Source organism: Procambarus clarkii, chromosome 59 (genome assembly GCF_040958095.1).
Source record: "Procambarus clarkii isolate CNS0578487 chromosome 59, FALCON_Pclarkii_2.0, whole genome shotgun sequence".
Taxonomy (NCBI): domain Eukaryota; kingdom Metazoa; phylum Arthropoda; class Malacostraca; order Decapoda; family Cambaridae; genus Procambarus; species Procambarus clarkii.
This window is the reverse complement of record NC_091208.1, coordinates 32,080,770-32,095,385: the sequence shown is the minus strand read 5'-3', so window position 1 is coordinate 32,095,385 and position 14,616 is coordinate 32,080,770. Positions and strand designations below refer to the sequence as shown.

General features: G+C 43.7%; 1 protein-coding gene across 1 annotated transcript in view; it reads right to left on the bottom strand.

The window, feature by feature from the left end:
* The window catches only part of LOC123768307 (uncharacterized), a 131,607-nt gene that overhangs the window by 41,119 nt on the left and 75,872 nt on the right, over positions 1-14,616 (bottom strand). The window contains exon 4 of the mRNA XM_069307198.1: positions 12,250-12,405. Coding sequence (XP_069163299.1) covers positions 12,250-12,405 — 156 coding nt within the window. The remainder of the gene's footprint in view (positions 1-12,249; positions 12,406-14,616) is intronic.

The window sequence follows — 14,616 nt, the reverse complement described above, 5'->3', positions numbered from 1 at the left end:
TTGGATAACAAGAACCTTTCACACTAGAGATGCTGTACCGATGATGATACTTTTCAAAACGCTTGTGCTCTCTAGAGTGGAGTACTGCTGCACAATGACAGCCCCTTTCAAAGCTGGAGAAATTGCTGACCTGGAGAGCATGCAGAGATCCTTTACTGCTAGAATCTACTCAGTAAAACATCTAAACTATTGGGACCGACTAAAGAGCCTAAATCTGTATTCCCTTGAGCGCAGGCGGGAGAGATACATAATAATCTATACGTGGAAAATAATTGAGGGGCTGGTCCCAAACCTGCACACAGAAATAACATCACATGAGACCAGAAGACATGGCAGGATGTGCAGAATACCCCTGTTGAAAAGCAGAGGTGCAACAGGTACTCTGAGAGAGAACTCTATCAACATCAGAGGCCCGAGACTCTTCAACATGCTTCCACTACACATAAGGGGCATAACTGGCAGACCCCTCACAGTGTTCAAGAGAGAACTGGATAAGCACCTCCAAAGGATACCCGATCACCCAGGCTGTGATTCATATATCAGGTTGCGAGCAGCCGCGTCCAACAGCCTGGTTGATCAGTCCAGCAACCAGGAGGCCTGGTCGACGACCGGGCCGCAGGGATGCTAAGCCCCAGAAGCACCTCAAGATAACCTGTAACACATTGTAACGTAACGCGGAAATCATCTTTCTGCAGTCCAAAATAACATTATGAAATGTAAAGTGAGACTTATTCCAGCTCCATTACATCTCTTACCATATAAATATTACTGTGTGCCAGTTTTAGCCCCTGTAACACAATGTAACGTAATGTGGAAATCATCTTTCTGCTGCTGTCCAAAATATACCACGTGACTGCGGGAGCGAACATTCGAGCGGTGTACCTCTCAATGTCTGTCTATCGCATGACTGGGTTAATGAGCACAAGATCCCACACCATACCTGGTCCTGCTTACCCCTTACACTTAGTAACGTAACGTGGAAATAATCTTTCTGTCTGACGACCAAATAACATTTTTGAAAATGTGAAGCTTTGTAGATTTAATTTTAAACAAAGGTGCGCCACTAGTCCTCGAACTAAGAGGGGTGAGTTAGGAAGAAATACTTTGTGAAATATGCACAGAAGAGTTTGGGGTGACATGATCACTACCTACAAATTCTAATATTTTTTGTTAACTGTGTGATCACAACATATACCTCATGGTCACTTGTTCTGCCTCTCACTAGTCAATAAACACAATTTTTGAATAATTTCTTGACTAAAATAGCACTCCGAAACATCTTTGCACATTTTAATTTTTCATTGACACATGCACAGCCATCAAAGGGAATCTCACTACTGCATGGATGTCTTGTGTGTTAAATAAACGGTCCTTACCTAGCTTATCATTTTCTTTGAGAAACTTATGTGTGGTGATCATGTCTCCCGAGTCCGCACCAATAACCCACACATCACCCAACTTCTGTTTTCAAATCATAGCTCGCATCTAATTTACGTGTTTTTTTTTTTGTTTTCAGAAACTAAGTTTTGAGAATAAGCACAAAGTCACCAATTACTATTCGTATCATCAAAGTTATTCTCAGAGTTTTTTTTAGTTTAAAAAGAATACTTCCGCCATCCTACATCCATATTGAGAAAGAGAAGGCAAACATAACTTGGTTATTGCATCTAGTTTTAAAAAGGAGTTTGAATAAGAAGTCATGTTCCATAAAAAATACTTTAGAGCATCCATTATTTATGAGCAGTAAGAGGGAAACGGGATTTACACATACAATTTCTTAGCATTACAACGCTAACGAGGTAAACATAACATAAAGAAGACAATAATGTAGTAGTACGCTATTAGCCGGCTAGTCAAAAACTTAACATAATAGATATGATTTCACAGAGTTTTAACCTTTACAAGTTTTTCAATGTTTTATCTTCACTTGTGCTAAGTGAGTCAGACAAAATGTGGCATTGCACTATTAGCAAGGCAATACATAACAAAGACAAAAAGTAGCAATACGCTATTAGCTAGATAGTCAAAACATATAACACGCATTATTTCACAGGCTTTTTTTTCTAGCAAATAAGGTTCCTTTAAGCAGTTCAACACATCAAACACCACCAGTCCACGAAATAAGAGGGTGACTTAGGAGGAAAGAAAAGGTATTGTGAAATATGCACCACACCAGACTCTGGAAGACAGAAGAGTTTGAGGAGACGTGATCACTACCTACATAGTCTCTTCCTCTTTCTCTCATTAGTCATTAAACATTCTTTGCATCATTTCTTGACTAAAATAACTCTCCAAAACATATGGGGTCATTTTTATTCTCATGGTCATATTTGTAGTAAAGCAATTTGTTTCGCAGAGTGACGAGTTATGCAGAGTGACGAGTTATGCAGAGTGACGAGTTATGCAGAGTGACGAGTTATGCAGAGTGACGAGTTATGCAGAGTGACGAGTTATGCAGAGTGACGAGTTATGCAGAGTGACGAGTTATGCAGAGTGACGAGTTATGCAGAGTGACGAGTTATGCAGAGGGACGAGTTATGCAGAGTGACGAGTTATGCAGAGGGACGAGTTATGCAGAGTGACGAGTTATGCAGAGTGACGAGTTATGCAGAGTGACGAGTTATGCAGAGTGACGAGTTATGCAGAGTGACGAGTTATGCAGAGTGACGAGTTATGCAGAGTGACGAGTTATGCAGAGGGACGAGTTATGCAGAGGGACGAGTTATGCAGAGTGACGAGTTATGCAGAGTGACGAGTTATGCAGAGTGACGAGTTATGCCGAGGGACGAGTTATGCAGAGTGACGAGTTATGCAGAGTGACGAGTTATGCAGAGTGACGAGTTATGCAGAGTGACGAGTTATGCAGAGTGACGAGTTATGCAGAGTGACGAGTTATGCAGAGTGACGAGTTATGCAGAGTGACGAGTTATGCAGAGTGACGAGTTATGTATAGTGACGAGTTATGCAGAGTGACGAGTTATGCAGAGTGACGAGTTATGCAGAGTGACGAGTTATGCAGAGGGACGAGTTATGCAGAGTGACGAGTTATGCAGAGTGACGAGTTATGCAGAGTGACGAGTTATGCAGAGTGACGAGTTATGCAGAGGGACGAGTTATGCAGAGTGACGAGTTATGCAGAGTGACGAGTTATGCAGAGTGACGAGTTATGCAGAGTGACGAGTTTTGCAGAGTGACGAGATTTCACGGTGAGCACAGTTTTAAGAGAGTTCACAGTGTATTAATTACGGTCGTGGATATGTTATGTTATGTTTATGAAGATCATTGTTTCTTATTTTTACCCATTTCACTGCTCTGCTTTTCAGTCTTCTCATGTTCTTTTCAAATAAAGTTTGCTTACTGTTTTCCAGTAGATGGGCTTCACACTACATATATTTATCAACTTACAAATTCTTTACAACTTCAGTTCAGTTTCTTTTCAATATCGCGGCTTTTTGTTGTTTCTCCTGTCAGTATCTAGTTCATGACCTCGTATTATCAATGTCATTACTGTTTGTCAACAAATTTTTTTTTAGTTAGTTCAAATTATTTTGTGCACATCACATGGTTACCGCATTGTCCACCGCTGATGTGTGAATCATATTTCCTCTTTCACAAAAACATATATATATTTTTATACTTGAACACTACCCCCTCACAGTCTTTTATGCTCATCATAGCTAACATGTGCACTTGACTTTTACTTATTTAATATTTTCTCATTCTTTTCAAATATTATATTTGAATTCGAGGTTTGGATTGAACTCCGGTCCATAACCAAATCCCGGACCAGTGTTGTAAAACAGTCTCCAATAAATAATGACGGCTTTCCCATACGAGGCGATGGGCGAACAGTTACACAAGAGGAACTAGGTATGCTTATTAATTTTTGGTCTGACGAATTGACAGAAAAAATATCTCAATACCTGGAAGAGAAGGAGTGGTCCAATGTCTTGGTTGAGAGGCTCACCGGTTTTTATATCAACTGTGTTCAGATTGAACATCCAATAAGATTAGGCTCACATATAGACTATCCTGAAGGCTTGCATGGAAAGCAGTTGGTTTCCAATCCAGAGGGAGAGGCTGATATATGCCTTATGCAGTGTGTTGCGGCTTATAATTGTTACCTAAAGGGATGCATCTAGATAATATTCGCGCTAGATCTGTGAAAGCTAGTTGGTGTCTCAGATACATTAACTGACCAGCTGATGTTAATTCTGCAGTGACATTTGAGGATATTCACAAGGTAGAGAAAATTAATAAAGACAGTATATACATCTATTCACTAGAAAGAGATGAAAATGTGAGGCGACAACGACGCTACATTACACTAGCTAGGAAGGGAAGAGGGGGATATACAGATGTTATACCATTGCTGATGTTGGAAGCTCAACACTTAGTACTAATAAAGGATTTTAACCAATATGTACATAATATGCAAGGTCATGGATATCTAATCCCATTTCATCACAGCTTTTGTCATTGTTGTTTGATGTCCCTCCCAGCAGATCACATGCACTCGAAGTCATAAAAGCACATGTGACTAGGACCATACCCCCGTCCGTAGTTACGGAGAGTAATCTTCCTCTCTGGTGGGTAAAATTTGAGAGTCTGATGTACTTTACAAGTACTTTCATGAGCCTGCATGCTTAAAGGAACCTTATTTGCTAGAAAAAAAAAGCCTGTGAAATAATGCGTGTTATATGTTTTGACTATCTAGCTAATAGCGTATTGCTACTTTTTGTCTTTGTTATGTATTGCCTTGCCTTGCTAATAGTGCAATGCCACATTTTGTCTGGCTCACTTAGCACAAGTGAAGATAAAACATTGAAAAACTTGTAAAGGTTAAAACTCTGTGAAATCATATCTGTTATGTTAAGTTTTTGACTAGCCGGCTAATAGCGTACTACTACATTATTGTCTTCTTTATGTTATGTTTACCTCGTTAGCGTTGTAATGCTAAGAAATTGTATGTGTAAATCCCGTTTCCCTCTTACTGCTCATAAATAATGGATGCTCTAAAGTATTTGTTATGGAACATGACTTCTTATTCAAACTCCTTTTTAAAACTAGATGCAATAACCAAGTTATGTTTGCCTTCTCTTTCTCAATATGGATGTAGGATGGCGGAAGTATTCTTTTTAAACTAAAAAAAACTCTGAGAATAACTTTGATGATACGAATAGTAATTGGTGACTTTGTGCTTATTCTCAAAACTTAGTTTCTGAAAACAAAAACACGTAAATTAGATGCGAGCTATGATTTGAAAACAGAAGTTGGGTGATGTGTGGGTTATTGGTGCGGACTCGGGAGACATGATCACCACACATAAGTTTCTCAAAGAAAATGATAAGCTAGGTAAGGACCGTTTATTTAACACACAAGACATCCATGCAGTAGTGAGATTCCCTTTGATGGCTGTGCATGTGTCAATGAAAAATTAAAATGTGCAAAGATGTTTCGGAGTGCTATTTTAGTCAAGAAATTATTCAAAAATTGTGTTTATTGACTAGTGAGAGGCAGAACAAGTGACCATGAGGTATATGTTGTGATCACACAGTTAACAAAAAATATTAGAATTTGTAGGTAGTGATCCTGTCTCCCCAAACTCTTCTGTGCATATTTCACAAAGTATTTCTTCCTAACTCACCCCTCTTAGTTCGAGGACTAGTGGCGCACCTTTGTTTAAAATTAAATCTTCAAAGCTTCACATTTTCAAAAAATGTTATTTGGTCGTCAGACAGAAAGATTATTTCCACGAAACGATATAATGTGTTACAAGAACTAAACAGGCCTGTGGTAGTATTTTATTTGTGTTTGGATGTAATGGCTAAACTTCGTTCATAGTTTCAATAATGTTATTTGGTCATCAGACAAAAAGTTGATTTCCACGTTACATTACTAAGTGTAAGGGGTAAGCAGGACCAGGTATGGTGTGGGATCTTGTGGTCATTAACCCAGTCATGCGATAGACAGACATTGAGAGGTACACTGCTCGAATGCTCGCTCCCGCAGTCACGAGGTATATTTTGGACAGCAGCAGAAAGATGATTTCCGCGTTACGTTACAATGTGTTACGGGGGCTAAAACTGGCACACAGTAATATTTATATGGTAAGAAATGTAATGGAGATGATCTAAGACATATTTATCATTTCAAAATGTTATTTTGGACTGCAGAAAGATGATTTCCACACTACTTATTGTTGTTGTTGTTCTGTGTACCGAGAAAGATGTGTAAGCGTCAACCTGAGGGGTGGGGAAGTAAAGGGAGTATGTTAAGTGTAGGGGGAGAGGTATGCAGGAACAGGTAAGGTGTGGGCTACTGTGGACAATAACCCAGACGTGTGTGTCAGACCTCAAGAGGTCAGACCTATGACATTCTTTCAATTCAAGCTGGTACGGGTTGTGGAGGGGGTGGGAGGGAAGTTGGGGAGGGGGTGGATGGGGGTGAGGGTATGGTCATCCCCAATACCTCGCCCATCTCAGTTCACCTCAAACCACCACCCCAGATGTGTGTAATGGTGAAGTTCCTGGGATTCATCTAAAATTGCATATATTCATTCAGTAGTGGAAAACACCTGCCTGCTACCTCCAGAAGTTATGTTTCCCACATTCAGTAAAAATGTCTACTGACTTTACCTGAGTAACTGTTATGAATACTGGGACACGTATGTTAACCCCCACAACCTTGGAGGAGGGAAAGTAAACAGACTTGAGTACTAGATGTAGGGGAGAGGGGGGTTGGGGGCCTGCTGGAGCGTGGGTAAGGTGTGCGGTAACGCTTCATTTAACCAGTTAAGCGTCAAACTCCAAAGAGGATAGCCGCCCACGATGGCTCGCTCCCCGCCCAGGCATGCGCGACATGAAGGACTACATACCTATGTGGTCCACTATGCACTCCTCCTTGGAGGCGAGGCTTGAGGGGGGAGGGGGGAGATGATATGTTTACTTTGCTAACACCTCATTGCTTGGAATTTGTATGTTGTGGTCATGGCTCAACTGCCAGCCTGTGGTGGTTGTGATGGTGGTATGTGGTGTGGCCTGCTAGGTGGTTATAGGGTATGTGGTGTTGCCTGCTATGTGGTTGGAGGGGGAGGGGATGGACAGGACTGACTATGGTAGAGACAGATGTTGACATTCACAACAGTTACCTCTCAACTTTCGAAGAGGGGACCCATGTGGTCATGTGGCGACACTCCTCAAACCTATGTGGTGGGTGTGAGCCGCATATCCTTAGCGCTCTGGAAGCAGAGTATGGGGGTTGCTGTTCAGTACACTTATGTCAAACTCTCAACTTAGCCTTCCACCAGACTCGCGGACTGAGGAAATGTGAAGTGTGTTGAATTGTCAAGTAATTGATGATGCCTGTCACCTGCATGGGAGGGGGGGGGGGGGGTGGGGGGAGGGGGGGTGGTGGGGGTCGGGGGGAGAGATATACGACCCCAGCAGTTAATGCCAACACAGGTTACTCAAGCGTGGGACGCCAAAGGGTCCACACGGTGACCTCATGGAGGTACAATGCTCCTATGTGGTCTGCTGGTATGTGGTGAGAACCTCATGTCTATGTGGACATTATATGCTGTTGAGTATGCTCCGCTCTAGAAGTGAGCTAGAAGCAAGCAAGCTACGTCTTGGAGTGAGGGGAGAGAGAGAGAGAGAGAGAGAGAGAGAGAGAGAGAGAGAGAGAGAGAGAGAGAGAGAGAGAGAGAGAGAGAGAGAGAGAGAGAGAGAGAGAGAGACAGAGAGAGAGACAGAGAGAGAGACAGAGAGAGAGACAGAGAGAGAGACAGAGAGAGAGACAGAGAGAGAGACAGAGAGAGAGACAGAGAGAGAGACAGAGAGAGAGACAGAGAGAGAGACAGAGAGAGAGACAGAGAGAGAGACAGAGAGAGAGACAGAGAGAGAGACAGAGAGAGAGACAGGGAGAGAGACAGAGAGAGAGACAGAGAGAGAGAGAGAGAGAGAGAGAGAGAGAGAGAGAGAGAGAGAGAGAGAGAGAGAGAGAGAGAGAGAGAGAGAGAGAGAGAGAGAGAGAGAGAGACAGAGAGAGAGACAGAGAGAGAGACAGAGAGAGAGACAGAGAGAGAGAGAGAGAGAGAGAGAGAGACAGAGAGAGAGACAGAGAGAGAGAGAGAGAGAGAGAGAGACAGAGAGAGAGACAGAGAGAGAGAGAGAGAGAGAGACAGAGAGAGAGAGAGAGAGAGAGAGAGAGAGAGAGAGAGAGAGAGAGAGAGAGAGAGAGAGAGAGAGAGAGAGAGAGAGAGAGAGAGAGAGAGAGAGAGAGAGAGAGAGAGAGAGAGACAGAAACAGAGACAGAGACAGAGACAGAGACAGAGACAGAGAGAGAGAGAGAGAGAGAGAGAGACCCAGCTCATTGACACATCCCATTTGTTGCTGAGACGCCAACACAACCCTGTCTGATGTGTAACTAATCACCGTCATTGAACACCACCGACACAAACTGAATTGGGTGAGAAAGTTAAATGTTTCTTTTCCTTACATAAAACAGACATTCTTTAAGAAAAAATTATGACTCCCTCCACTATCACACAAACGGTAGAGCTGGACGGTAGAGCGACGGTCTCGTTTCATGCAGGTCGGCGTTCAATCCCCGACCGTCCAAGTGGTTGGGCACTATTCCTTCCCTCCGTCCCATCCCAAATCCTTATCCTGATCCCTTGCCAGTGCTAAATAGTCGTAATGGCTTGGTGCTTTCTCCTGATAGTCCTTCACTCCCCATACCCATCTTAAGAGCCTGTTCTCCTACCCTTTCGGGTAGGGGGGCCCTCCCTCCTCAACATATCCTTGCCAGGTAGGGGGCCCCCCTCCCTCCTCAACATATCCTTGCCAGGTAGGGGGCCCTCCCTCCTCAACATATCCTTGCCAGGTAGGGGGCCCTCCCTCCTCTACATAACCACATACTTGCATCTATCCATCTATATATCTACCCACAGGATTAACTCTACGGCACATACTCATAAATATTCATCTACTACTATTCCTCTCCTCTTCACCTCTTCAACATTCCTCTTCCTATACTTACCCTACATGGCCCACATACCACCACATACCCCCGCCCCCACTCCAACATGAACCTCTGTCAAGTGCCGCGCGGCTGGACGCCACGAGCCCGGCACGCGCCACACACCTAAGGAACCCCCCAGAACCCATTGAGACTAGACACCTGTGCAACACCTGAGCAGGGGGGCCTAATGGGCTCACGTGCTCAGGTGCTGCGCGCGGTTCTAGTCTCAACTTACACTACTCACCATAGTGAATCACTAAGCTGGTACGGTGAGTGCAGACAACAGGTGGCCACACAGATTACGCAGACGACGCTACCTCCCTCACTCCCTCCCTCAGCATTACTCCGCCCACACAGCGGTTAATTATCACAACAATTCTGCTATCATCACAATCCTGGTCATTTTTATCAGTCAGGGGCCTTCTGTAATATTGTCATCGCTAAATAATAGCAGTTACATATTTATTTTGACTTTTTAGTCGATGCTGTGGTCACAAGCTGAATAGCAGCGCTGTTAGCTCATGCTGTGTGTGCCAGCTTTGGTTGCTCACACAGTATTGTGGCTCTCACACCCGAGAGTGTTGACCACGATTTTTTTTCAAACATATCTTGAGGTTATCTTGAGATGATTTCGGGGCTTTTAGTGTCCCCGCGGCCCGGTCCTCGGCCAGGCCTCCACCCCCAGGAAGCAGCCCGTGACAGCTGACTAACTCCCAGGTACCTATTTACTGCTAGGTAACAGGGGCATTCAGGGTGAAAGAAACTTTGCCCATTTGTTTCTGCCTCGTGCGGGAATCGAACCCGCGCCTCAGAATTACGAGTCCTGCGCGCTATCCACCAGGCTACGAGGCCCCCATTGGCATCTGTTTACAAGAGCCCTGAGGAAGCTGATGTGAACCCCGTGTACCTGCAGGCCATTTGAATCGTCGCCAACACCCTACGTCGTATATGTATGCCATGCGCATGGTGGGATATGTTACTCCGGTCGTATATATATGCCATAGGTTAAGGATTAAAGTCAAGGCTCCTGTGTAATCGACCCCAGTTGTATCAAAAGTACGATGGTTGACTACTTGTTCCTTAGGGAGTGGTGGAGGTCGTGGATAAGGACAGACCCAAGTGTTGTACCTCTGGCTGAATACACACGATTTGATTATATATTTTACAGTCTGGCGATCCTGGGTAAGCCAGAACTGCTGTCTTAGGTCGGAGAGGGTATCTAGAACGCCCCCATCATGTAGAGTGCAGTGCTGATGTATGTATAACACAATGAGCCTGCTTACCTGGTGGTGATGGGGAAGAAACATGGGATTCTTTATCTCCAAGTCTATGTTTGCGTGTTGTGAACATCCTTCGCACCTTAATATGCAGTTACAGTCCAGATCAATCCAGAGACCTAGATTATTTTCTAATTTCTTAGGGAGATGTTCAAAACTCATCCCATATGTTTCAGTTTGGGCTCTTTTAACCCAGTAATTTAATGGATTAAGGAAATGAAATTTTGACCCTATCTTATTGATGAAGTCAAATACTCTTTGTGTTCCCCTTAAAAGTTTACTCAGATCAGAGTACTGACTAGGATCAATTGCCAAGGTACGAGGTGGTTCTGGTGTCTCAATGGGAGCAGTGACATTGGTCCCAATGACTTGTGGCCTTTAGGCCACTGAGGTCTATTGAACCACATTTCGGCTTTGGCTAATTGCCGTAATGTCAGGCCTCTGGAAAGGTATCCCTGAAAACACAAACCGAAACTGTCTCTATTTCCCGCTTGTTACAAGTTGTAATAAAGTTGTTACATCTTGGCTTTACGTTTTAATGACGTATTAGAACGTTGTTACAACTTGCTATATTGGTTGTTATAACTGGTTAGGTGGTGTTAAAACTTGTTCGAACGTTGTACGAACGTCGTAGTTTCGGTGTGTGTTTGGCGGGTAGTCAGCAGGAGTTTACTTTGTGGGTACATATCTCAGTTTGTACCCTGCTGACAAATCCCTATTTCCTTAATGTTGTTACTCATATAAGGAGTTTTTGTTATTATTTCTCACTCACTGTAAGACTGTCTCATTATCTGACCATACCACTCTTCCTGTAAAGTGGAGGTCACTTAATGTTTTGGTCAGGTAATGAGCCAATCTGACGCTAACCAGTTAATTCTAACTGTCGCAATGACCTATTCTTTAACGATGCCACTCTAGCTTAGGATGTGAGCAGAGGAGAGTGAGAGAGGAGGGACTGAGTGTGAACACAATCAGTGTGAGAGAGGAGGGACTGAGTGTGAACACAATCAGTGTGAGAGACCAGGGACCGAGTGAACACAGTGTGAGAGAGCAGTTACTGAGTGAACACAGTGTGAGAGACCAGGGACTGAGTGAACACAGTGTGAGAGAGCAGTTACTGAGTGAACACAGTGTGAGAGACCAGGGACTGAGTGAACACAGTGTGAGAGAGCAGTTACTGAGAGAACACAGTGTGAGAGACCAGGGACTGAGTGAACACAGTGTGAGAGACCGGGGACTGAGTGAACACAGTGTGAGAGACCAGGGACTGAGTGAACACAGTGTGAGAGACCGGGGACTGAGTGAACACAGTGTGAGAGACCAGGGACTGAGTGAACACAGTGTGAGAGACCGGGGACTGAGTGAACACAGTGTGAGAGACCAGTTACTGAGTGAACACAGTGTGAGAGACCAGTTACTGAGTGAACACAGTGTGAGAGACCAGGGACTGAGTGAACACAGTGTGAGAGACCAGGGACCGAGTGAACACAGTGTGAGAGACCAGGGACCGAGTGAACACAGTGTGAGAGACCAGGGACTGAGTGAACACAGTGTGAGAGACCAGGGACCGAGTGAACACAGTGTGAGAGACCAGGGACCGAGTGAACACAGTGTTAGAGACCAGGGACTGAGTGAACACAGTGTGAGAGACCGGGGACTGAGTGAACACAGTGTGAGAGACCAGGAACTGAGTGAACACAGTGTGAGAGACCAGGGACTGAGTGAACACAGTGTGAGAGACCAGGGACTGAGTGAACACAGTGTGAGAGACCAGGGACTGAGTGAACACAGTGTGAGAGACCAGGGACTGAGTGAACACAGTGTGAGAGACCAGGGACTGAGTGAACACAGTGTGAGAGACCAGGGACTGAGTGAACACAGTGTGAGAGACCAGGGACTGAGTGAACACAGTGTGATGTGTCTTATATATATTATCTCCACTACTTACCTTTACCCAAGCACTGCAGAACCAGAGTTTCATTCAGTTTCTCTCCCTCGTGAGCCACGTTACCGTGAACGCGGTAAGGAGGGTCGTACTTCATAACGTTGAAGACAGCGCTGAAGTACTGGAAATTGGTATTCAGTGAGCATGGCTTCCAGCTGTCTGTAACAAAAATAATCATGTTTCATATATCTTCTAACTCAATTTCTTGCATACCCGGTACAACCTGTCCTCCTACAAAGAACGTCGTATTTCGATCGTATGCGTTATTCAAGGCCATAAATTTTCATACTAGAAAATGGAAGTGGTTCGCGAAAGTGACGTACAAACCCGTTTTCTGTTTTAGGCCCTCTGGCAGGTTAGGAGAGACCACTTTAAATTGACCGCTTTCTTGACGTTGGGAAAGCTAAGGAGGACGGGCTGGTTGTTCTGCAACCCAACTAATACCTGGTTGATACCTGGTTGATGGGGTTCTGGGAGTTCTTCTACTCCCCAAGCCCGGCCCGAGGCCAGGCTCGACTTGTGAGAGTTTGGTCCACCAGGCTGTTGCTTGGAGCGGCCCGCAGGCCCACATACCCACCACAGCCTGGTTGGTCCGGCACTCCTTTTGCTCTCCTCCTCTTTCACTCCTTTAATGCTATTGTTCCAGTACAGTTTTCTACTTGGTGTCACTTAAGCAGCCAACTTTTGTCTTTTTAATGTTTATATTGGTCTTTATAAAGTGTGGATTAACCTTCATGTTCAGCATGTTGTATCTGAGAGCATATTCAACAAGATGGCGTCTGTGGAGAGTAGAGGCAAGAGATATCAGTTTTGAAGAAGACCAGTTTCGACAACCGGTTCTAAACCTTGTCACTTTCCAACCCGTTCTCACACAAGACAGCACATATATGACTTAATGCTTAAAGTCAATATGTTGAATATGAATTAGTAAATATGTGATATATTCCCAGTTACTTTTTTTCCAAGGCCCAAACTCTTCCTCACGTACCAATTTACGTCTCACAGTACCCGTCCGTCAACCTAGATAGCAGAATAGTCGTGATTGGTTCAATTATAAGGAAAATTGTAGTTTTCAGGTCCCACATGGGTTGTGAAATTTACCTACTATTGTCCATACTCTTAGAATATTATAGATCAGCTACTTCCTATTGAAGGCTCGTAGTTTTGTTTTGAGAAATATTAGTTGTTCTTAGTAAATTATAATAAGCACTAAAAATTATTACATAGAATAACAGTCCTTCACCAATCAATATTATATACCATAGTTTGTGCTTTACAAATCTTTAAAGGATGTTTTGTAGGAACACTAACAGAAAACGATGGTACATTGGAATGTCTATGGGGTAAACTACTGTAAAAAGGATGGTATTGTGTCTACTATACCAACTACAGGATCAGTATATTGTCCACTACCACCTATTAGGTGAGTAAGGGGTGCAATACCACCCACACGATGGGTATGAGGGTCACATCCACCCAGAGGATGAGTATGGGGATCACATCCACCCACAGGAAGGGTATGGGGTCCAATACCACCCACAGGATGAGCATGGTGTCCACTACAATCCACAGGATGGGTATGGGGCTCCAACCACCCATAGAATGGGTATGGGGCTCCAACCACCCATAAAATGGGTATTGGGTCCAATAACACCCACTGGATGTGTATGGCGTCCATTGCCGCGCGTCGAGCTCGAAAACCGCAGCATTCATCTCAGAACCATGCCTATTTCACACAGATTCCTTAATAAACGTATATAATGCACTACTTGTGGTCGATCTCGAACCCATTTATGATGTGACGACTTATAGTGAATTTTGTAACTAGCTCATCAAGATTGTAACTTGCTTAGCTAAATGAATTGTGGGGTTCGGTCCATTCATTTTCTTTCTTTATTATGCACCCCATAATACCCATCCTGTGGGCGGTGGTGTAAAGGATTACAGAGGCACATAATTGGTTCAGGAAGTGAACCCTCTAGTTCGTTTAGCTAAGCAAATAACAATCTTTTGACGCTAGTTACAAAATTATTAATGTACACATACTTATGCATACATGTACATATACATACGTATACATATATAAATACACATACATATTTAATCACCCACACAAATACACACATCAGTAATCTTTTGTGTCACAAGTGATTCAACAAGAGGCTCACAACAGTCACTATACAAGGCACTTTACGTCTATGAGGAGTCGCACAGTTACTAGTCTAATTGCTCCACACCCACCCAACTGGGCGGCAGCTTTACAGTTAACTGGTGTTATTCTTCACCTATATCTTTTTCTGGTTAATCCCTATTTACATTATGCAGTTCAGGTTTCGTCGCCATACTATAGTTTTTAGTTTAGTCAATTTA